This window comes from Saccopteryx bilineata, chromosome 1, assembly GCF_036850765.1.
Source record: "Saccopteryx bilineata isolate mSacBil1 chromosome 1, mSacBil1_pri_phased_curated, whole genome shotgun sequence".
NCBI classification, from domain to species: domain Eukaryota; kingdom Metazoa; phylum Chordata; class Mammalia; order Chiroptera; family Emballonuridae; genus Saccopteryx; species Saccopteryx bilineata.
The window spans coordinates 85,507,339-85,531,376 of record NC_089490.1 but is presented as its reverse complement, the minus strand read 5'-3'; the positions used below and the strand labels follow the sequence as shown (position 1 = coordinate 85,531,376).

Here is a 24,038-nt window from a genome sequence, read left to right as displayed (position 1 = left end):
CACAGGAGAAGCGCCCATCTGCTTCTCCACCCCTCCCCCTCCCCCTCTCCTACCTCTCTGTCTCTCTCTTCCCCTCTGGCAGCCAAGGCTCCACTGGAGCAAAGTTGGCCCGGGCGTTGAGGATGGCTCCATGGCCTCTGCCTCAGGCGCTAGGATGGCTCTGGTCACAACAGAACAATGCCCCAGATAGGCAGAGCATTGCCCCCTGGTGGGCATGCCGGGTGGATCCTGGTCAGGTGCATGCGGGAGTCTGACTGCCTCCCCATTTCCAACTTCAGAAAAATACAAAAAACAAAAAACAAAAAACAAAAAAAGATGGCTTTCGGCCCTGGCTGGTTGGCTCAGTGGTAGAGCGTCGGCCTGGCATGCGGAAGTCGTGGGTTCGATTCCCAGCCAGGGCACACAGGAGAGGCGCCCATCTGCTTCTCCACCCCTCCCCCTCTCCTTCCTCTCTGTCTCTCTCTTCCCCTCCCGCAGCGAGGCTCCATTGGAGCAAAGATGGCCTGGGCACTGGGGATGGCTCCTTGGCCTCTGCCCCAGGCACTAGAGTGGCTCTGGTCACGACAGAACGACGCCCCCTGGTGGGCGTGCTGGGTGGATCTCAGTTGGGTGCATGCGGGAGTCTGTCTGACTGCCTCCCCATTTCCAGCTTCAGAAAAATACAAAAAAAAAAAAAAAAAAGATGGCTTTCTCAGGCACAAGGCCCAGGTGTCCTCATCACCTCTGTGTTCCCAGTTCAGGGCCTGCCCAACAGATGCCCCAAGTCTTTGTTCAGCAATTAGCTGCATAAGAAAACTGGAGGAAAAAGCCGAGGATTGGGGCCAGAGGTTGGCTCTGCCACCGATCAGCTCTGACTGGACAAACCTCTGACTATAAGTCTTGGTTTTATTAACTGTGAAATGGGGAAACATTATAAATCTCACAGGTCTGCAGGGAGGCAACAGGAGCGACTGTGAGAAGAGCTCCATAGAGCAGGGGTCCCCAAACTTTTTACACAGGGGGCCAGTTCACTGTCCCTCAGACCGTTGGAGGGCCGGACTATAAAAAAACTATGAACAAATCCCTATGCACACTGCACATATCTTATTTTAAAGTAAAAAAACAAAACGGGAACAAATACAATATTTAAAATAAAGAACAAGTAAATTTAAATCAACAAACTGACCAGTATTTCAATGGGAACTACGGGCCTGCTTTTGGCTAATGAGATGGTCAATGTGCTCCTCTCACTGACCACCAATGAAAGAGGTGCCCCTTCCGGAAGTGCGGTGGGGGCCGGATAAATGGCCTCAGGGGGCCGCATGTGGCCCGCGGGCCATAGTTTGGGGACCCCTGCCATAGAGTATGATGTGCCCTGCCAATGTCTGTGACACAGCTGAGGTGCTCATGGGGCCGGAGCCTCAGACAGCTGCCTGTGAAACCTAACTGAGCACTAGGGGTGGGGTGCTAGGGTAGGTTCTAGAAGGAAGCCATGGAAAGGAAAGGCACATGGCCGGGCACATGATGTCCCTAGGAAGTTTCAAATTGGCCCCCTTCCAATGAAGACCATGAGCACTGGCTGTGATGCTGAGTCAAAGCAGAGGTCCTGAGGTGCTGGCACTGCCCTGGGCATCAGACAGGGGCCGTCCTGATGCCTGAGGACTGAGGGCAGGCCCTGCACAAGCAAGCGAAGGTGTGAAGGTGCTGTCATGCTCCAAGGGAGCCAGAATCTGGCTCTCTTCCTGAAGTCTTTCCACCAGACCTCCTGTTAAAGCCCCCCAAGCTCCCAGGTGCCCAGCTGGCCACAGGGGAGGGCAGGAGCCCGACCTGGCTGACAGGATGCTGGATTCCAACCCCTGTACTTCCCCAGGCTCTAATTAGACCCAGGGAGAAAAAAAGCAAGAGTCCCACGTAGCCTCTCACTGCCAGCCCAGACACCAGCCCTGCAGCCAGCTCCTCCCGCTGAATTCTCACAAACAGGAATTCAACATAGAATCCTGGATTTGCACCCGTTTTTTTTTTTTTAACTTAGCTGTGTGTGATTTCAAATAACAGTCACTGTTCGTTGAGTGCTTTCCTGGCACTGTGTGAGGCATTAACACAGTTTATTAAGAAACATGTCAGCACAAGAGCAAGCACGGGGAGAAACACTAGATCAGGCCCATCGTCATTTCAGCCCTCACAACGCAACAAGGGACGCTGAGCACCAGCTTCACCTGGGAAAACTGAGGCTCCAAGAGGCAATAACAAGGTTCTCTGAGGACAGCAAGGCCGGGATATGGAGTCAGACTGGCTTGGGCTCATGGAGATCAAGCTCCCCTCCCCTGGCCCTACTTTTAATTGTTCTGAGTCTGTTCTTTGGCAAGATCAAAGTGAGGGATAAGACCGGTCCTGTGGGGAAGTGACAGTGAGCTGGGGACAATACTGTGGGGAGGTTGGCCCTCAGAGGTCCTCCAGGAAGGGGTTCTCAGAGCTCCTCATCAGGGACAGCAGGTTCAGCGCTGAGACGCCAGGCACATGGCCGGCGCAGACCAGCAGCATGCGGACCAGGCGCTGCGCCATGGTGGCTCGGAAGCTTTCCACCTTCAGAGGAAGAACAGAGAACAGCAGTCAGAGCAGCCATGCAGGGGTGAAGGGTCCCAGATGCGAGGACAGCTCAGTGCATCACGGCCCCAAGCAGTTTCCAACCACCTCAGCTTACGAGTCCTTCAACACCCCCAGGGATACCGAAGACAATGACCCTGTTCCAGAGGAAACAACAGCTCAGCAACGGGGCTGGCAAGGCAGGTGGACTATCTAGAGACACATACTTAGTGACCACACAGCTGGGACCTTGACCAGGGGCCAGTCCCAATCACTACCCTGGGGCAGAGACCCCAAAGGCTCCCTTACCTGGATCTGACACTCACAGGGATGGGAAGGAGGGGTGGACAGAGCGGGCCTCACTGGGACAGGGAGATGCCATTGACCAGGAGCTTCTGTATCAAGGCTTTTGAAGGTCACTGGACCCCAAGGAGCTGTGTGTGGGGTCAGCCTATTCCCGGGCCTGGAACCAGCCAGAGCTGGGCAAGTAGGAGATGCTCCATAAATGTTTGCTGAAGAACAAACAGTGATGTCTGATGTCCTCTGCTGGCCAACAGCTGGCTTCAGAAGAATCCCTCCTTCCCCGTTCCTTCTCTAAATGGGGAAGGGGGTGTGTCACGGCCCACCCAGTGGCCCAAACTAGAGACCAAAGCATCCTCAAGTCCTCCTGTTCTTATGCCTACCATTTGTCACTGGTCACCTCCTCTGATCTAAATCCAATGGTAAAATCCCAGTCCTCAGCGCAGTGGCCTCACTCTCACCGGATTCTCCGGTAGAATCTGCCGCAGCCCCTCCCTACCACCTTGGAGTGTTTTTCTCCCTTGCTTCCAGGACCCCAGTAATCAGCTTTTCCTCTCACCTCATAGGCTGCTCCCCCCGCTCTGTCCAACATCTAAATTCTGGGGGCTCAGTGCCTACCCTTCGCATCTCTCCTCCCCACCCTCACTCCCTAGGTGACCTCATCCTGTTCTGTGGTTCTAAAACCATGTAAATCCCAACTTATATTTCCAAATCTTTCCTCCGAATGTCAGATACATGCATCAGCTGCCTACTCGATTTCTGCATAGACCTCTAACAGACACCTGAATCTCAGCAGTCCAAAGCAGAGTCCCTGGGAATCCCCACACCTGCTCCTCCTCCAGTCGTCCCTATCCCCACCAAAGGCCAAAAACTCCAGAGTTGTCTTCGACTCTTCCTACTCTCGTGCCTCGCATCCAGGCCATCAGCACAGCCCACTGGCACCACCCTGGACATGCCTACACCCAGCATTGTAGACCATCCCATCTCCCTCTTTCCCGGGTACCACCGACTCCAGGCCACAGTTAACTCTTCCAGAAACAGCCCAGGAGGCCTCCCTACCTCTGCCCTTGCCTCCCTCCAGTCTACTCCCCTCCTAATAGCTGCAGAGATCCATTTAAAAACCCAGGTCAGGCCATATCCCTCCCTAGACCCACACCCTGCAGTGGCTCCAGTTTTACTTGAAGTAAAAGCCATTGCCTTTACTATAACCCACAAGACCCTACTGATCTGGCCACACTGTCAATCTGCCTCATCTCTCACTACTCTGCCACTGTGCTCTGCCCTGGCTGCCCACACCTCCCTGTGGGGCCTTGAACATACCAGGCAAGTTCTAAACCAAGGCTTTTTCACTTGCTGTTTCTCCTGCCTAGTGTGCTTTTCCACCAGGAGCCTCCATAACTTGCCTTCTTACTTTCGTGTTTATTTATTTTTTAATTTGAGAGAGAGAGAGAGAGAGAAGAAGAGAGAGAGGGAAGAGAGAGATGAGAAGCACCAACTAATAGTTGGGTCACTTTAGTTGTTTGTTGATGGCTTCTCATGTGCCCTGACTGAGGGGCTCCAGCTGAGCCAGAGACCTTGGGCTCAATTTGGCAACCTTGGGCTTTGAGCCTGTGCTCAAGCCAACAACCTTGGGGTTTCAAACTGGGGAACTCAGTGTTCAGGTTGATGCTCTAGCTATTGTGCCACCACTGGTCAAGCATCTTTTGTTTTTACTTAAAGGTCACATATTTAGTAAACTCCCTCCTCTGTCACCTTATCTAAATCTTACTGCTTCACCAACACCTGACATGTCAACCTCCATTTTCTAACACATTATGCATTCTACGCCTGCTCCTTCCACTAGAATAGAGCTGGGTTTTTTGTGGTATTTTTTGTGGCAGAGACAGAGAGAGTCAGAGAGAGGGACAGATAAGGACAGACAGACAGGAAGGGAGAGAGAGAGATGAGAAGCATCAATTCTTCATTGCGGTTCCTTAGTTGTTCATTGATTGATTTCTTATATGTGCCTTGACTGGGGGGCTACAGCAAAGCGAGTGACCCCTTGCTTGAGCCAGCGACCTTGGGCTCAAGCTGGTGAGCCTTGCTCAAACCAGTTGAGCCCACGCTCAAGCTGGCAACCTCGGGAACTTGAACCTGGGTCCTCCACATCCCAGTCCGACGCTCTATCCACTGCGCCACCACCTGGTCAGGCTGGGATTTTTAATTGTTTTGTTCTATGGTGCATCCCTAGTGCCTAGAAGAGTGCTCGACAGACTATAGACACTATAGACATGTAAGAAGTATTTGTTGAATAAATCCCTTCACTCTCAGCTCTGAAGCCTCTGCCTCCGACTTACACCTCCATGTGTGATCACCCTCAGGCTCCACGGCCTGCCTTCTGCCTCTGGCCTGGCTTTCTCCCATCCACCCACCACGCTCCAGAGGACGTGGCCCCCAAACCCAAGTCTGACACATCCCAACTGCCTCTGTCACCCACAGGAAGGGGTGACTTAGTCCCACTGCCAGGCTTCCAAAGCTCTGCAAATTCTTCTCTGTTGCATGTCACACGTCAATCATCTCATTAGATTCTGAGGGTAGGGCCAATATCTGACTCATTGTGTTCTTAGGGACCAGTACAGGGCATGATCGGCAGAGCTAGGAAATAATTTCACTGGGCGAATCCCATACTTCACTGAGTGGGCTTCCTCAATGTAAAATGGGGTGATAGTTCTTGCCATGAAAAGGCCTCAAAATATGGCATGGCGCAAATTTATGAGGAGCAGTATGCCCTGAGAAGGACAACACAGGTATGAGGGGTGATAACTGTCCAGACACTGTGTGCTTACTCTGAGGGATGCCAGGTCTAGGCTGTCAGCAGGCTTGCTGCTGGCTGGGGATAGACAGGGAGCCACAGACCTTTTCTGGAGTTCTCAAGCTCCAGGGTAAGCCAGGATCTGGTATCACCTGCTACCTACTGGCCAAACATAGAACTGCACCATGCTCCACAAGGTTAGCCGGCACTCATGTGCATCTGCCGTTTCTACTGACAAAGTCACAGATTCTGCAAATACTATTGACATCTCTTGCTTGCATTCAAAATGCTATATTTCACTTAGAGGTTAATAAAATAAAAGAAGTAATTTTTTTCCTTGCCCAAGTTCACAGATCTCCTGAATTCTATTCTCAGATCAGAGGGGTCCACAGATGCCAGAATAAAACCCCCTGATCGAAATGGTGATGAAGGACTGCATACTGACTCAGTCTCTGTGTTATATCACTACCTTTAGGAACGGGTACAAGAAACAGACCAGACCAGAAACACAAGTCTTCTGAATCTCAAAGCCAATATACAGACCCCCAAACCATCTGAGCAAATCCCACATAGTGGGGCAGCCTAGGCCTTGGAGCCCTCAGTAGACCTCCTAGAAGGAGCTGCATCAACTCCTGCTCAGGAACTTTTAGCAAAAAGTCATTAGGATTCATACTGCATAAGGAGAGGCTGAAGACCAAACCAGAAACCTGCCTGGTACCTCCGACAAGAAGGGCTCACTTTGACAGAAACATCAACAGAAGTGAGTCAGGGCAGAACCAGTATCATATATATCCATCCAACATAAACACACCTACCCACAGTTCCTAACCCCTGCTGGATGCCCTGCCCGGGAGCTGGGACTGGACAAGTCTGTCATCAGAGGTGAGAGGGACATCAGACTTTCTGAGTGCTGGGAGGACGTGAGGATGCATCGGTTACTGTGACAGACAAGATGCCTGGCCTCACAGCACCAACCCCTAGTAGGAGAGTGAGATATTAACATGGACCCCCACACACAGAAGACTTGGTTATGAGTAGAGAAAATAAAACAAAAGGAAAAGCAAGGTATCAAGTGATAGCTGCTGGCATATAAGAAGCACTTAAGATGAATATATATGTCATCATTTCATTTCACATTTGTGTTCCAAGGCTTTGGGTGACCCACCCAAATCACAGCCAGTGAGTGGACAAGCCAAGATTCAAACCAGTTCCATGTCTCCACATCAGGACGCCTCAGTACCCAGGGATCCTCCAAGAAGCAGTCCCGATGACGCCACTGCGTGCTGAATGCCCTTTCCCCCACCTGTGCGATCAGGCCTCACCTCTAGGTCACAGAAGAGCAGGGGACTCCGGTAGGCTTGGGCTAGCTTCAGCACAGTGTTCCGGTGGATGCTGCAGTGACTCTCCTGCCCAGCTGCAAGGAAACCGTGAGTGCTACGGCTGTCATCTCCACCTTCCAGGCTGCAACCTAGGAAGCACTGGGCAAAGCGGTTCACTTCCCTCTCCCTGGGCTTCAGTTTCTGACTAGTCTGAGGGTGGCAATCCTGTTCCACCTTCTCTGGGCTGTCAAGATCATCAAATTAGAAAATAAGGCTGAAAGGGCTTTGAGACCGTATTCTATAAAAACATGGTGTCAGCCCTGGCTGGATAGCTAGGGTGGTTAGAGCCTTGCCAGTTAGATCCCCGGGCACATACAGGAACAGACTGGTATTCCTGTCTCTTTCTCTCTCCCTTCCTCTCTCTCTAAAATCAATAAAACATTAAGAAAATTAAAAAAGAAAACATGGCATCCTCATCTATGAAATGAGCATAGTAACAGCCCCTGTCCCACTGAGTTACTATACAGACTCAGTGAATTGATATATAAAAGGACATTCATTTATTCACCGATGCTTTTTGAGAATAAATCTGTGCTAGGCTCTCTTCAAAAGGAGCTGACAGTTCAGCTTGGGGGGCAGGCAGATCAGACATATCATCAGTGTAGAATGGGTACCCTAAGGGCTCAGATTTCAGGGTTGGTCAGTGAGGATTCCACCAGGATGCAGAAAAGAAAGGCTAGCTATCCAGAAGAGGAAGAGAGTATCTGAGAGAGGCCACATGGCTCAGGGATATGACTAGCTAGGGATGAATCTCAGCTCTACCCCGTTTTAGTTCTGAGGCCTTGGGTGAGTTATTTAAGCTCATGACTCATTTCCTCTGCTATAAAAGAGAGCTAACACCTACCTCAGAGGGCTGCTAGCTGTGAAGATTTGTGACATAAGAAACAAGGCTCTCAGAACAGTGTCTGGCACACAGTGAGTGCTCAGTGAAGGTTAGTTATCATTATATCCACTGTTAATAATGTCAAGTCACAGAGCTAGCAGGACTTGTTCAGAGAAGTAGTAGGTGATCCAAAGAATGGGAGAGGATTTGGAGGTGAGACCAGATAGGGAGGCAGAGGCCAAGCTGCAAATCACACTGTGTATGCCATTACGGGAGTTTGGTTTTACTCTGAAACCACTCGGCAGCTTTAAGCAATGATCTCAGTGAATTAACTCAGTGGAATAACCAGCTCAGAAATGCTTTTAGAAAGACAACAGGTCAGATTCGAAAGCCCGCATTCTTCCCATCACCCAGACAACCTCAGCAAGGAGTCTACTGGGATGCAAGTGCCCTTGGTGTGGGGAGGGCAGCCCTCGGTGTGGGGTGGGCAGCTCAGGCCAGTGAAGTACTTACCGCCTGTGGCAAGGAAGCCAACCTTCCCCAGGAAGAAGGTGGCGTCCACATGGTGCAGGGACTCCTCCACATTCTGAAGGCTGGGGCAGCCAGACCAGGGTGAGAAAACAAACCAGAGGACAAAGCTTACAACAGAGAAGACAGAAGACCCTGCTCCTCATCCCACAGAGGCCAGAGAATGAGAGGAGGGTGACAGGAAACTGCCCCAGAAGAATACTTTGTCCTTTAATTTTTTTATTTTACTTTTAATTACAAGTGATTCAGCCTATAAAATAATGAAACAGTAAACAGGGATGTATAAGTGAAAATAAGTCCCCCTCTCCAGCAGCACCCTTTGGCCCCAACTCCTGAGAGGTAACTGCTTGCCAACAATTTAGAGTGTATTTCTTTAAGGAGTTTATTTATTCATTTTTAGAAAGGAGAGAGAGAGAGGGAGGACAGGGACGAGCAGGAAGCATCAACTCTCACATGTGCCTTGACCAGGCAAGCCCAGGTCTTGAACCAGTGACCTCAGCATTCCAGGTTAACACTTTAGCCACTGTGCCACCACAGACCAGGCCTAGAATTTTTTTCACATGCAAATAACAGACAGTGATAGGTATAAGCATCTAGCTGGGTTTAGTTGGGTTCATTGTATCTGGCTCATTCTTTGGGATTACTATAGCACCACACTGTTTTCCCAGTGATAAACATTCACGTGGTCTCCACTTCTTCCTCAGTACAAAGATGCTACATGAACATTCGTTTACGTATCCTTACACATCCAAGCAAATACGCCTGTTAACACATTAGAATGGCTGGGTCACAGGATGTCTTTTTTTTTTTTTTTTTTTAGAGAGAGAGTTAGACAGGGACAGACAGACAGGAACGGAGAGATGAGAAGCATCAATCATTAGTTTTTCGTTGCGCATTGCGACACCTTAGTTGTTCATTGATTGCTTTCTCATATGTGCCTTGACCACGGGCCTTCAGCAGACCGAGTAACCCCTTGCTCGAGCCAGCAACCTTGAGTCCAAGCTGGTGAGCTTTGCTCAAGCCAGATGAGCCCGCGCTCAAGCTGGTGACCTTGGGGTCTCAAACCTGGGTCTTTGGCATCCCAGTCCGACGCTCTATCCACTGCGCCACCGCCTGGTCAGGCAGGATGTCTTTTTAAGATGTATTTATATATAGGTATTGCCAAGTTGCCTTCCAACAAGGTTACAGGATTTAAAACAAGGGCATTTTGACTTTCTGGCTAAACCTTTCCTTCACTACTATTCAGGGAGTCAGTGATGAAGTAATCTATTGTCTCCTGGCCAAATAGCCATCAGGTGGCCCAGCCAAGGTTTCAACCTGCACAAACAAGGTCGACAGCAAGGATGTTCCTGCCCTTAAGTGCAGCTATAGAGTAGGATGTCTCTGAAGGTCAGTCAGTGTCACTTTTGGAGAATAGAGAGGCTTCACCCAAAGAGGAATAGGCCTAATGAGCCCAGACCCTCAGACAACCATGGCAAATCTCACACTTGCTCAGTCCCACCATGGGTACAGGGCACTGATGACTAGTTCCAACTGGTCAAGTGGCAAGTCTGAACTTAATCCTGATGCTACAGGTATCTGGTGTCTCTATGCCCCTGGGATCCCAGGTGTTTTCACCAGAGCCTCCCCTTAACCCTACCATATGACCAGGGGTCTACACTGGTTTCAGTCCTGGGCCCTGGGCCCTTCCTCACCTCAGTCAGCTGTCTCCCAGGAGGGACAGGGCAGACCTTCCTTTCTGCAGTCCTCAAGCAGGCTGTAATACTGTCTTTAAGACTGCCAGCACCACAGGGAGGCCAGGCCGGGTCTCTCATGCTGCCACTACCATGGCCCACACTAGACTGGGCTCCTGACCTTGTACAGGCCTTAACAGTCCTCTAAACACACTATATTGCTCTGACAAGATGGCTTGGCTGGTTGGAACTTCATCCTGAAGCACAGAGGTTGCCAGTTTGATCCCCAGTCCAGGCACATACAGGAACAGATTGATGTTCCTGTTTCTCTCTCTCTCTCAAATCATTAAATAAGATTTAAAAAGTTTTGTTTTGTTTTTAAATAAATAAACACACTATACTTATATGAACTCTTCACCTGGAACACTGTGCTCGCTCCCATCCTTACCTGGCTAATTCCTTCCATTTTTCAGGTGTCAATCTAGGTGTCACCTCCACCAGAAAGTCCACCTTAAGTCCCGAGAGTCAGATGTCTTGTTTGGACTCTCATGTGTTTGAAATTCTAGCCTCCTCCCACAATGGACCAGGAGCATGTTCAAGACAGGGGGGTCTGCTTCATTCATCTCTGTCCCTGCTCTCTGGGACACAGAGGAGACCTCAGAGATCATTAGCTAAATGACAGATGACACTGCGAGGATTTATCAGTGTCTTTTAAACATCTTGTACAAGTCACTGGCTCCCATCCAGGAGGCCTCTCCCACCGTCCCAGCACACCCCAAAGCCAGGTCCACCTGCACTGGGACAGACCCATCCTCTGGCTCTTACCTGTATTTGCTGTGAAGGTTGACCACGAACACAATCAGGTCAATTCGGGGACGATTCACATTGGAAGGAAGAGGGAGGGACTGTGCCAAGTGGCTGAAAAACAAGCAATTGCATGACTAAAGATACATGTACCTACATCCCGTGACATTCACATGCTGTCCTTCATAGAAGAAGAGGCTGTCAAAGGCACATCACCTATTCACCTGATGCCCCTGTGGGCAAGACTCCTCAGGAGAACATAGGGGCAGGGTGGAGCCGGTCCTATTCAGATTACTTTCTTCTGACCCCTCTGCCAGAGAGCAGCTCTGTTTAGTAAAGGCCTTGGCCAGAGAGAGTTTTGGATAGAAGATGGCACGGGGATGGCAAGCTACATGCATGCTGGAAGGGAGACCGGGCTCAGAAGATGGGGTGTTGAACTGTGAAGTTTAGGGGTTAAGAATGAACTCCTTTGGAGTGTGACAGAAGCAGGCTCAAATCCCAGTTCTGCCAATTTCCAGCTGTGTGACTTTGGACAAATCACCCTCCTCATTCTCGCCTAGACCTGGTCTCTGGATGTCCTAAAGGTTTTCTTGAACCCTCTTACTTCTGCCATTTCCACATATTCCTATTACCCGTCTCCTCCTACACCTCACTTTACAATTCACTAAACACTAACAAGTACAAAAAACTCACAAAAGTTAAAAAAAAGTCACACAGACTTCTAAAAGCCTAGTTACCTGGAAATTGCTACTATTAATTAATATTAGAGCATGTTTCTAAACATCTCTTCACGTAGGGCGGCTCTTCCGCTCTCCCTCACGCCCAGGCGACAGTTCAGACCGCAGCCCAACTATCAGACACCCCCAGTCGGCTACTTACACCTTCAACTTCGAGGCGCAGTCCTCCTTGAGCATCGAACCGGCCAGCTGCTGAAGAAGAGCATCCTCCGTGCCTACCAGCTGCCCAGAGAAAGAAGGCGGCTGATTAATACCTGGGCACAGCAGTCCCTCCGAAGGGTATTGGGATCGGGCACCGACAGAAGGCGACTGCGACTCCCAGGATTCTGGCTCCAGCGCGCAGGGCACCATTTACCGAAAAAGGACTCCACCAGACACTGGGTGAGCGCCTGAGGTTGCACCAGCTCCAGTCCTGTACGCACAACACTGATTACCCTCCGAGCCTTCCCTCGGACTGCCGGGCCATTACCAAAAGTCTGATTGCCACTCGGGAAATCCAAGTCCCCGCCCGGCGAGGAACCCACACCTTAGCCAGAAACCAATCAGAAACTGGGCAAGAGCCCGTCGTGGACCTATTGGTGGGGACGTCCTTCAGCCTCAGAGAGCGGCTACTCCGATTGGCTCAAAATGTGGCTATCCCGCCCACCACTTCCTTGCTGAAATAGCGCATTCCAGCACCCCACAGAGCGCAGAGAACTCGCCAGCTGAAGCACACAGCCAAGGAGGAAAAAGGCCGGCGGGGGAAGCAGGGCTGCTGACGCCTACCAAGATGGTGGCCGCGTTTAGGCCAGGCAGCTGGTCGTGCGGCCGCAACACCGACATCCCAGTCGCAAGCCGACCCGCCGCTCGAGCTGTGCGCGCCCCACTTTCAAACCGTAATGCGGCCCATCCCTACGGTTTCCCGAGGGGCACGTGACCTTCCCTGGGCGGGGTTTCGTGGAGCGGGGCGGAGCCCTCTTAAAGGAAACGCTGCCTGCTTTTCTGAGGGTGTGTTCAGTGCTGATCCCAGTCTCTGAAGGTGCTGACCATGGGACAGGCCTTCAGTTTCACGCCTCGGAGAAAAAAAGGTATACAGTTATTTATTCGTTCATTTTAGTTTATTCACGCTCATTTGCTATACCCCTCCGCCGATTTCCCTGTCTCAGTCGACTCCAACCTTGCAGCTGCTCAGACCAAAACATTGGGGTCATTCTTGACTCCTCTTCTTCTCAACTCACAACCAGTCCTTAGGCAAGCCTGTGGGTTCTAATCTTAAAACCGGCTGCCTCGCCTGACCAGGTGGTGGCGCAGTGGATAGAGCGTCGGACTGGGATGCAGAAGGACCCAGGTTCGAGACCCCGAGGTCGCCAGCTTGAGCGCGGGCTCATCTGGCTTGAGCAAAGAGCTCACCAGCTTGGACCCAAGGTCGCTGGCTCCAGCAGGGGGTTACTCGGTCTGCTGAAGGCCCACGGTCAAGGCACATGTGAGAAAGCAATCAATGAACAACTAAGAAGTCACAACGCGCACAACGAGAAACTGATGATTGATGCTTCTCATCTCTCTCCGTTCCTGTCTGTCTGTCCCTGTCTATCTCTGCCTCTGTAAAAAAAAAAATAAAAAATAAAAAAAAATAAAAAAAAAAAAACCGGCTGCCTCCACTGCTACCTTCAGTACCAGCAGGAAAAGCCACTGCTATCTCCCACCAGGACTATTATAACAGCCTTCTCACTGGCTCCCTGTTTGCACCCTGGTCCATAGGGCTACAGGCTGTGCTCCACACAGCAATCAGAGTCATCCTTTTAACAGAGAAATGAGAACAGGTCACATCTCTGATCAAAACCCAACAGTAGGTCCCATCTCAAAGTACATCACAAGAGCTTCACATGGCCTTTGAGGCTCCACATGTTCTGGCCTCCAGCAATCTCCCTGACTTCATCTTCTGCTCCTCTCTTTCCCACATCCCCTCTAGCCACATGGGCCATTAGGCTGTTCCTCAAATATTCTAAGTATCCTCCTACCTCAGAACTTTTGCTCCTGTGGTTCCCTCAAGCTGAAATGCTCTTCTCCTAAATAGTCACATGGCTTGTTTCCTTATGTTTCTGTTCCAATGTCACCTGATCAGGAGCACCTTTCCTTCCTTCCTTCCTTCCTGCCTGCCTGCCTGCCTGCAAGAGAGACAGACAGGAAGGGAGAGAGATGAGAAGCATCAACTCATAGTTGTAGCACCTTAATTGTTCATTGATTGCTTCTCATATGTGCCTTGATGGGGGGTGCTCCAGGTGAGCCAGTGACTGCTTGCTGAAGCCAGCAACCTTGGACTCAAAGCAGTGACCTTGGCTTCAAGGCAGTGACCTTTGGGCTCAAGCCAACGACCATGGGGTCATATCTATGATCCCACACTCAAGTCGGTGAGCCTACACTCAAGTCTGATGAGCCTATGCTCAAGCCCGCAGCTTCAGGCTTTCGAACCTGGGTCCTCTAAATCTCAGGCTGACATTATATCCACTGCACCCCCGCCTGGTCAGGCATTATAGATTTATTAAAGTATAGTTGACATATAATAAGGTACACATATTTAGAGTATTCAATTTCATTATGTTATGACATATGTGTATACGTAGAAAGCCACCACCACAATCAGGATGATGAACAAACCCATCCCCTTCTAGCATGTCTCCGTGACCCTTTGTCATCCTTCCCCCCCTTCTCTCTCTGCTCTCTGACTCCACACTGAAAAAGCACTTTGAAAGCTTTACTCACAATAGCCCAACACTGGAAACAACCCAAATATCCTTCAGTAGTGAAAAGATAAACAAGTTTTGGCACACTGACACATGCAACACCAATGAATGGCAAAAGCATTGTGCTGAGTGATAAGTCAGACACAAAACAGTGTATACTGTGTGATTCCATTGATATGAAATACAAATACAAGCAAAACTAACCTATGGTGATAAAAATCAGATCATTAAGTGTCTTTGGTGGGTGAGTGTTGACTGGCAAAGGCAGGAGAGAACTGTTCAGGGGGACAAAATATCCTAGGCATTGGCCTGACCAGGTGGTGGCGCAGTGGATAGAGCGTCGGACTGGGATGCGGAAGGACCCAGGTTCGAGACCCCGAGGTCGCCAGCTTGAGCGCGGGCTCATCTGGCTTAAGCAAAGAGCTCACCAGCTTGGACCCAAGGTCCCTGACTCCAGCAGGGGGTTACTCGGTCTGCTGAAGGCCCACGGTCAGGGCACATGTGAGAAAGCAATCAATGAACAACTAAGAAGTCGCAATGCGCAACGAGAAACTGATGATTGATGCTTCTCATCTCTCTCCGTTCCTGTCTGTCTGTCCCTGTCTATCTCTGCCTCTGTAAAAAAAAAAAAAAAATAAATAAATAAAAAAAATAAGCCTGACCTGTGGTGGCGCAGTGGATAAAGCGTCGACCTGGAAATGCTGAGGTCGCCGGTTCGAAACCCTGGGCTTGCCTGATCAAGGCACATATGGGAGTTGATGCTTCCAGCTCCTCCCCCCCCTCTCTCTCCCTCTCCTCTCTAAAAATGAATAAATAAATAAAATAAAAAAAAATAAAAAAAAATAAAAAAAAATAAAATAAATCCTAGGCATTGATGTGGATGATTGCACAGGTTTATACAGAGGTAAAAATTTATCACTTTTTTATTTCTTCTTTTTCAAGTGAGAGGAGGGGAGCTAGACTCCCGCATGTGCCCCAACTGGGACCTACCTGACATTGCCTATCTGGAGCCAATGCTCTGCCCATCTGGGGCCATGCTTGCAACCAAACTATTTTTAGTGCCTGAGGCAGAGGCTCCACCGAGCCATCTTCAGTGCTTGGGGCTGATGTGCTCGAACCAGTCAAGCCATAGCTGCAGGAGAGGAAGAGAGAAAAAGGAGGGGGCAGGGTGGAGAAGCTGATGGTTGCTTCTCCTCTCTGCCCTGATCAGGAATTGAACCCAGGACATCTATACTCCGGGCTGATGCGCTACCACTGAGCCAACAAGCCAGAGCCAAAATTAATCAATTAAAATTTGTATTTTCCTTACATCTCAATGAGAATCCCTCTGTGAAGTCCAGCTCACTCTCCTTGCCCCACACATGCTGGATAGCACCCACCACCCTTGCAGGGGCCCGGATGGTTCCAGAGGTGGCAGAATGACTATGGGTGGAGGACCCAGGGTCCTGAAGTTATCTCACCCAGAGCCTTTCCCACATGCCTGTCCTCAGGTTTGTGGTAATGAACTCCTGGGGAGAGCCTCTTCTCTGGTCTGTGGGCCTCTGGGGCAGCTCTCTCCTTCTGAGACAAAAACACTGCCATTTATAGAATGTTCACTGGATACCTAACAGTTTGTAGATACTCTGTCTATAACACAAGGAGGACTCAGGTTTGGGAGGTAGACTCACCCCCATTCCCTCCCTAGCTTTGTCACTGAAGCTGAGTGACCTAGGAAGAGGAGAAGGCAAGTAGCTTTACATCTGAGAGCTGTAGCTCTCTCATCCTGCAGTGGGATCACACCACCAACCCAGTTGGAGGACCAAATATGGAGGGAGCATGCTGGGCACATAGGGGTGCTCAGTGCTTGGGACCCACAACTATCTTAGGCCACATCCCAGCCAGGGAGTCTGGAGAGCTGGTGAGGTAGAACTGGGAGGAGCAGCCCTGGTATGAGAGCCAGACCAGGGCTCAGACCTAGGTGTTGTGACTTTCTTGCCATGTGATCTTGAGTGATGAATAAATGAGTTAACACAAAGCACTGAAAGCAGTGTCCAGCACATGGCAATGCGCCCAGACTCTCAGTCTCAATCTTAGCCCTTCCCTCTATAACATAAGACCCTCATTGGCTCTACTGGTAACTGCTGTGTCCCCACCCACTTGCCAGGGACCCCTATATCTCCCTCTTGTCAAATGGCAAGCCTCCAAACCCTCCCAGTTATCTCCATTGGGGTTCCCTCCTCTCTAAGCCCTCTAACTGCAGGACCCTGTGGCTTGCTGTAGCTTCCACTCCTCTCTGGATTCTTCCAAACCCTCCCTGCCTGTCATCTCTGTACCACGTGCACAGTGCCAGGGATCCAGAAGAAAAAGCTGGTTGCCAGAGCAACGGAGGATAAAGCCCTTATTCTGCCAGGCTGCTGATTGGCTGAGGCAAGTCCCGCCTCCTGCCATCCTGAGAATTGGGAGGCAGAGGGAAGGGTCTCCGATGGGCAGGGAGAGGTACAAGGGTGCTGAACCAGTCCAGGACTGTTGTCCCCTTTTTGCCCAGCCAGAAACCCTGGGCCTGAGAAGCTCTGTCTCCCGTGGAGGGCCTTAGCCTCGCCTTTTCTCTGCCTCCAGCACCCAGGACAACCGTTGATGGCACTGTCTGTGGGGATAGTAGCTGTGACTAAGTCCACGGGTCAATGCTGAGCCGCTGAGCTGCTCAGGCTGAGGCAGTGCTCAGTGCAGAGTCCCAGGAACAGTCATCTGCTGTGTAAGGTGGGTCTGTGGGCATGCGATGGGTGGGGAGCCGAGTGGTGCCAATGGCTTGGGAGGCAGGGGGAGGGGCTCTGCAACCCTCACACTGTCCTGAACAGGACCTTGGCTGGAATGGGACTGGGAAATTCCTTGTAGATCATCTGGTAACCCCCCACGCCCACCCCGTCACTGCATGGGGAATCTTGAGATCCATAAAGGGTGAGGAGTGGCCCAAGGTCACAAAGAAGGCCTGGTGAGTATTTGCTTCAATTAAGCCAGTCCACCAGGAAGCCAGGCAAAGGGCTGGGGATCCTCAGTCTGCCCCTGAATGCTTGGGCTTTTGTTCATAGGGTTGGCAGGGTTGCGGACCCTGAACTCTGCTTCATGCTGAAATGACTTCTGCCCTGCCCAAGTACCCCCTTCTCGTGTTTAAGCTAAAAGGAGATTGGGGTCCTAGCTGGGGCCAGGGGAGAAGGCACGAATCACCCTAGCTTTAGTCAGGCAGTTTGGAGCAGCTTTTCTGCTTGGGGACCCTGTTCTCTGCTTCTCCCCAACTCGGGCAGCACCAGGCAATTCTGACATCTGTTTTTGGTTCTCCAGAAAGGCAGACAGGAAGGAGGGCATTGTGGTAGCCTGACTTTGTGCCATTAGAACACTCTTTATTTGATTCCTCCATGGTAGGGCACCTTGAGACATATCTGTGCTTCAAAACAGCCAGTGGGGACGCTAGGGAGTAGGAGAGGGGCTCCAGATGGATGTAGGTCTTGCCTACGGCATCTCTCCCTCCCCTGGGTCACAGCCCACCTCACAAACCTGGAAGTAGAGGGACAAGAGTTTGGAGACAGAGGTCCCAGAAGCTGGGGCTTCTCTTCAGCCTATCCTGGAGGTTATTCCAGCTGGCTTCTCTCTTTCCTCCCCAGAAGCCAAGGTGGGCCTCTGTTCATGTGGCTTTTCCACCCAGAAGGACTCAAACCTTGGGCCATCACTGCAGTTTGAGGACCAGCTGTGTCACTTCCCAGTTGAGTAACTCAGAGCAAGTGAGTGAACCTGTCTGGGCCTCAGTTTCTGTCAAATGTGGACAGCCACACCTACCCCATAGGCCTGTTGTAAGGTTTATGAATCCTGTCCAATAGTTCTCTCCCTTACCAGCAGGCAGGGGGTGGGGGGCTCTTCACCCTAACCAGGAAGGGTTGGAGGGTGTGTTAAATGGATCCTGCTTTATCCCATTTCTGGAGGAGATGATCTGTGATCTGGCTTTTTTAAAAAAATATTTTTTTATTGATTCATTTTAGAGAGGAGAGAGAGAGTGAGAGAGAAAAAGAGAGAAGGGCGGGGAAGGAGCAGGAAGCATCAACTCCCATATGTGCCTTGACTAGGCAAGCCCAGGGCTTTGAACCAGTGGCCTCAGCATTCCAGGTTGATGCTTTACCCACTGTGCTACCACAGGTCAGGCCTGATCTGGCTTTTGAAGTATGAATAGGAGTTTGCCATGTGAACACGAATGCAAAGGACATTCTAAGGAAAATGAAAGCATATTTTAGTAAAGATGGGGATTGTGTAACACAGAGGTGCACGGAGATCCCATAGAATGGCATGTAGGGTGGGAGGTAAGGGAGGGGAGGTTGGCTGGGAGCAGATGTGAGCACTTCTGGGCCATTCTAGGGAGTCTGGTGTAAGTAACATTTGACAAGCACCTTACACCTACTACTTCCCACTTTCCTGCTTTCTTGCAATCAGTTCACTGGAAATAGCAATAGCCAGTAGTCCTTGAGAGCTGACCCTGTGCCAGGCAGCATGGTGCTAAGTGCTCTTTAGGCACTGTCTTGTTAAATTTTCACAATGACTTTAAGAAGTCAGTCCTCCTGTGGTGGCACAGTGGATAAAGCGTCGACCTGGAAATGCTGAGGTCGCCGGTTCGAAACCCTGGGCTTGCCTGGTCAAGGCACATATGGGAGTTGATGCTTCCAGCTCCTCCCCCCTCCTCTCTCTCTGTCTCTCTCTCCTCTCTCTCTTTCTCTGTCTCTCTCTCTCCCTCTCTCTCTCTCCTCTCTAAAGATGAATAAATAAAATAAAAATGAAAAAATGAAAAAAAGTTTAAAAAAAAGAATTAAAAAAAAAAAAAAGAAGTCAGTCCTACTTTGATCCCTATTTTACAGATAAGGAAACTGAGGCTCAGAGAATAAGAACAAACGACTATATAGCACTTATTATGTGCCAGGCACTGGTTCTGAGCATTTCATGTAAATTAATTCATTTAAAGGTCACAATAACCTTATGGCCTTTGATACTATTTTTGTTCCCATTTTATAGAGGAGGAAACCAAGGCCCAAGTTTTTTGACCTGGCACCTGTATCCATACTCTTTTTTTTTTTTTTTTTGTATTTCTCTGAAGTTGGAAACAGGGATGCAGTCAGACAGACTCCTGCATGCGCCAGACCGGGATCCACCTGGCATGCCCACCAGGGGGCGATGCTATGCCCATCTTGGGGCATTGCTCTGCCGCAATCAGAGCCATTCTAGTGCCTGAGGCAGAGGCCACAGAGCCATCCTCAGCGCCCAGGCAAACGCTGCTCCAATGGAGCCTTAGCTGTGGGAGGGGAAGAGAGAAACAGAGAGGAAAGAGAGGGGGAGGGGTGGAGAAGCAGATGGGCGCTTCTCCTGTGTGCCCTGGCTGGGAATCGAACCCGGGACTCCCGCACGCCAGGCCGATGCTCTACCACTGAGCCAACTGGCCAGGGCTGTATCCATACTCTTATAATTATGAAATTGGGCATGGACCTGAATTCCGGAGCCTATGTGGCCCCTGTTGATTTCAACCAGGTCTCCTGGGCATGGGTGCTGGTTTACCACACTTTTACCAGCCACACCTGGCAAGGATGTGTGGGTGGTGGGGGACCTACCCATCTGTGAGGGGACTGGCAAGCAGCAGCCTCTGTAACTTACTGTGCAGTTGGGGCAGCTCAGAGGAGGTATCATCTAAGCCAGGGGTCCCCAAACTTTTTACACAGGGGGCCAGTTCACTGTCCCTCAGACCATTGGAGGGCCGGACTATAAAAAAAAACTATGAACAAATCCCTATGCACACTGCACATATCTTATTTTAAAGTAAAAAAACAAAATGGGAACAAATATAACATTTAAAATAAAGAACAAGTAAATTTAAATCAACAAACTGACCAGTATTTCAATGGGAACTATGCTCCTCTCACTGACCACCAATGAAAGAGGTGCCCCTTCCGGAAGTGCGGCGGGGGCCGGATAAATGGCCTCAGGGGGCCGCATGTGGCCCGCGGGCTGTAGTTTGGGGACCCCTGATCTAAGCTGTCCTTTATTGAGTGCTCTGAGGGGTCAGTCACCTCAGTTAATCCCCACTAGGCTCTGTTAGTGTCCCCTTCCACAGGGGAGGATGCTGAGGCCCAGAGAGGTTAGGCACCTTGCCTGAGGCACATGTGCTGGAGAGGGACTGACTGGGCCAGAGCTAGCAGCTTCCTTCTTTAATGGTGAGTAGGAGCTAGGTGGGTCGGTCCCCTGTGATGGGGGCAGCTCTGTGCTTGGTCAGGGGTCTAGTCGTTTTTTGTTGTTGTTTTTTACAGAGATAGAGTCAGAGAGAGGGATAGATAGGGACAGACAGACAGGAATGGAGAGAGATGAGAAGCATCAATCATTAGTTTTTCATTGTGACACCTTAATTGTTCATTGATTGTTTTCTCATATGTGCCTTGACCATGGGCCCTCAGCAGACTGAATAACCCCTTGCTCAAGCCAGCGACCTTGGGTCCAAGCTGGTGAGCTTTGCTTAAACCAGATGAACCCATGCTCAAGCTGGCGACCTCGGGGTCTTGAACCTGGGTCCTCCACATCCCAGTCCGATGCTCTATCCACTGCGCCGCCACCTGGTCAGGCCAGGGGGTCTAGTCTTGATCAGGCACTGCCCCCCACTCTCCTGAGCCTCAGTCTTCCCATCCATAAAATGATGGTTGAACCTCCTGGCTCAGTGAACCTCTGTGGACCTCCTTGGGTGGGTGGACAGGACAAGGGTCGCCTCTGCCAGCCCTCACCACCTGTGTCTCAGCAGCTAAGGCCACTGCAATGCCGCACTTCCTGGACTGGTTTGTTCCTGTCTACCTGGTCATCTCTGTCCTCATCCTGGTGGGCTTCGGCGCCTGCATCTACTACTTCGAGCCTGGCCTACAGGAGGCACACAAGTGGCGTATGCAGCGCCCGATGGTGGACCGTGACTTCCTCAAGACACTGATGGTCCGCGACAACCTGGCCTTTGGAGGCCCAGAGGTCTGAGCTAAAGGCTGTGGGCTGGGGGTTGGGCACCTGACACCCTCCCCAGCCCCCACCCAGCCTGGATACCCTGTGGCCTCAGACTACCCCTCCCAGTAGAAGCCCCTAGGTGCTCCATGAAGACCCTGGCTATGGAAAGATAGGGCACCTAGGTGTATTAAGGTGACGCTGCCACTGGCCCTGGGCTTGCTCTCCACATCAGGCTTGCTCACCCCATGCTCACCTTCCCCAACTCTGGGGGACATCTCCCACTGACCCCCAGTGCCTATGTGCTGCTGAGCACTCCTGCCCCTCCCTCCATCTGGACTCCTGAGCCTCCAGGTCTCTCACTTCCCCTTGGAATCCCCAGGGACACTCAGATCCCCACTTCGCCTAATGACACCTGCCCCACAGCTTCACGTGGCAGGCTTCCACTTTGACCCAAGGAAAGGACTCCATCTGAAGGGAGGTCAACCTGGTCCAGACAAGCCCCACCCCTTTGGACTCAGACTTGACATTGGCGTGTGAAGGGGTATGAGGGAGCAAGACCACAGGGGATGGAGGTGTGTGTGTATGAGAGAGAGAGAGAATCTGGGGAAAGGGAGCAGACACATAGGCAGGAGGAGATGCATGTGTATACATGTAAAAGGAAAGTGAGGGCCCCAGGCATGGCAGGAGGTGTAAGGATGGTGTGAGCTCTGTGGGCAGAGCTTAGTGGGGGCTGGGGGCACCAGCAGCAGCTCCACCCCCTCCCTCTGCTGGACTTCCTTACTCCTTCCCCTCCCCAAGGCAGTGGGCAGGAGCCCCTGCCCTTCCTCATCCTGGGCTGCATTTCAGGGCCAAGCTCAGCTCCCCCTGTGCCAGCCCCTCCCCCCGAGCCCCCAAGCCCACCTTGGAACCCTGTTGCCTCTTTGTGGACACAGATTGGCAACCTGCCTCACTCTCTTCTTCTGGGGCTTCCATCTTAATTTATTGCAATAAAAAGATGTCATGATGATCTCTGTGGGACTGTCTCCTTTCCTGAAGGTAGGTCATGTCGTCTACCATCTTGCTGGGTCTGCACAGACCACATGATAGGACTGGGAATGCTAAATCTCAGAGAGGTTCAGAGCAGGGTTTCTCAACAGTGGCACTGTTGACATTCTGGACCAGATCATTCTCTGTTGTGGGGGGCTGTCCTGTGTGTTGTAGGATATACTCCTAATAGTGGGATAGCTAGGTCAAAATTGTGTGTTGTAGGATGTTGAGTACCTTTGGGTCTCCACCCAGTAGCACTGGCCTCCCTCCCCCCAGTCGGAACAACCCAAACTGCTAACAAGAATCCCTGGGGTAGAGAACGAGTTAGAATATAAATTCAGGCACAGAGATGCAAAACAGCAGGGTCTTAAACCAAATAGAATGTCTGTCTCCCCATAGTACATTCTGTGGGGAGGTTATCCAGAGCTTGTCTGGTGGCCAGTTCCACACAGTGGTCAGGGACCCGAGTTGCTCCCCTATGGCTGCTTCACTGTACCTGGCATGTTGGCCCAACCCAGGAGGATCCTCTATATTCTGAGCAGCAAGGCCTAGCCAGGTGGAAAGGGCCGTCCCCTTCCTTGATGACACTCCCTGATGACTGTGCCTTTTACTTCCTCTTATATCCCACTTGTCAATACTTAGTCATATGGCTACTCCTAGCTGCAAGGGAGGCTGGGAAATGTAGTCTTTACCTGGGTGGCTACATGTCCATTTAAAAAGCCCACTTCTTTGAAAGGGGGAACAGGTGAGACAGCTACTATTCCATTTTCATAAGGTGACAGGGCATTGGGCTGAGCAGTAGACCAGCTCTTCAGACCGCAGATCAAGACTTGCTTTTGCACATGCTCCCTCTAAGGAATCAGGGAGGGCAGAGCTGCCTTCTCTCAAAGGGGGTGCTGCTCTTCCTCCCTGGGGAAAATCCAGGAGTTGTCTTGCAGATCAGGATTAGGGATGAGGCCAGAGAGGTCTCTCAGGGTCACAGCTGAGTGCCTCTTTAGTTCCATGTACTGGGTGGCTCTCTTGCCTCTCCCTGGCCCAGCCCTGCTGCTTCTGAACCTCACAGCCCTGACCTCCCACACACCAGGGGTCTTAAACTCACGGCCCGCGGGCCGCATGTGGCCCGCCAAACAATTTTGTGCGGCCCGCAGACTAATCCACGAAGTTCAAAATATTTTGGATAAAATTAAATGAGCCTAGGGGCCTACTTGTATTTTTCATTTCTCTAGCATCCTAGCTAGATATTAGCTTAGTTAACAGCAGTTGTGATGCGAACTACAGTTTCTGGTCATTTTGTGACACTGAGTAAACTGCATGTACGATTGTGCTTGTTGTACTGATTTTTTTTTGTTTTCAACTGCAGTGAGAAAAGTGTTGCATAACAGTTGCCTTTTGTAGACCTAGTGGAGCCCGCCGAACGGCTGTGATCTTGCTCTGCAGCCCACATGCTGAGTTGAGTTTGAGACCCCTGCCACATACCCTCTGTTGGGAAAACAGCTGTGTTAGGCTTGCTCACTGGTTTCCTGGCTGCAAGCACTTTGCACGATTAGTGTGTGAGCACGTGGCAGAAAGCCACGTGTGTGTCTCTGTGAAAAGCTATGGGTACTTTCCCTTGGTGGCAATTCTCCCAGATCGCTCTCCCGCCTGTGGGAGGTGCAGTTCCCTGCTTCCCTCAGCCACCACAGTGAGGGGCAGTTTTCCTGATCTTTTGCCCTCCAAT

General features: G+C 50.9%; 2 protein-coding genes across 8 annotated transcripts; one reads left to right on the top strand and one right to left on the bottom strand.

Annotated features, from left to right (window-relative positions):
• Nucleotides 1-2,067: 2,067 nt before the first annotated feature.
• CENPM (centromere protein M) lies at nucleotides 2,068-22,912 on the bottom strand. Of its 4 annotated transcripts, XM_066256662.1 has the most exons (7): nucleotides 22,818-22,912; nucleotides 12,363-12,649; nucleotides 11,740-11,819; nucleotides 10,882-10,974; nucleotides 8,369-8,448; nucleotides 6,976-7,067; nucleotides 2,068-2,562 (listed from the first exon to the last, which is right to left on the bottom strand). In XM_066256662.1, the coding sequence occupies exons 2-7, from the start codon at nucleotides 12,417-12,419 to the stop codon at nucleotides 2,422-2,424; spliced, it is 543 nt and encodes a 180-aa protein (XP_066112759.1). In that variant the 5' UTR covers nucleotides 12,420-12,649; nucleotides 22,818-22,912; the 3' UTR covers nucleotides 2,068-2,421. The 4 variants fall into 4 exon arrangements, with proteins under 4 accessions (XP_066112759.1, XP_066112769.1, XP_066112752.1 ...); XM_066256672.1 differs by lacking the exons at nucleotides 12,363-12,649; nucleotides 22,818-22,912 and adding an exon at nucleotides 11,953-12,084; XM_066256655.1 differs by lacking the exons at nucleotides 12,363-12,649; nucleotides 22,818-22,912 and having other exon boundaries at nucleotides 11,740-12,096.
• SMIM45 (small integral membrane protein 45) lies at nucleotides 12,584-22,268 on the top strand. 4 transcript variants are annotated; one of them, XM_066256700.1, is made up of 4 exons: nucleotides 12,584-12,664; nucleotides 16,913-17,053; nucleotides 17,953-18,069; nucleotides 21,108-22,268. In XM_066256700.1, exon 4 carries the CDS (start codon nucleotides 21,122-21,124, stop codon nucleotides 21,326-21,328), a length of 207 nt encoding a protein of 68 aa, XP_066112797.1. In that variant the 5' UTR covers nucleotides 12,584-12,664; nucleotides 16,913-17,053; nucleotides 17,953-18,069; nucleotides 21,108-21,121; the 3' UTR covers nucleotides 21,329-22,268. The 4 variants fall into 4 exon arrangements, with proteins under 4 accessions (XP_066112797.1, XP_066112805.1, XP_066112790.1 ...); XM_066256708.1 differs by lacking the exon at nucleotides 12,584-12,664 and adding an exon at nucleotides 16,773-16,792; XM_066256693.1 differs by lacking the exon at nucleotides 12,584-12,664 and having other exon boundaries at nucleotides 16,799-17,053; nucleotides 21,105-22,268.
• Nucleotides 22,913-24,038: the final 1,126 nt, after the last annotated feature.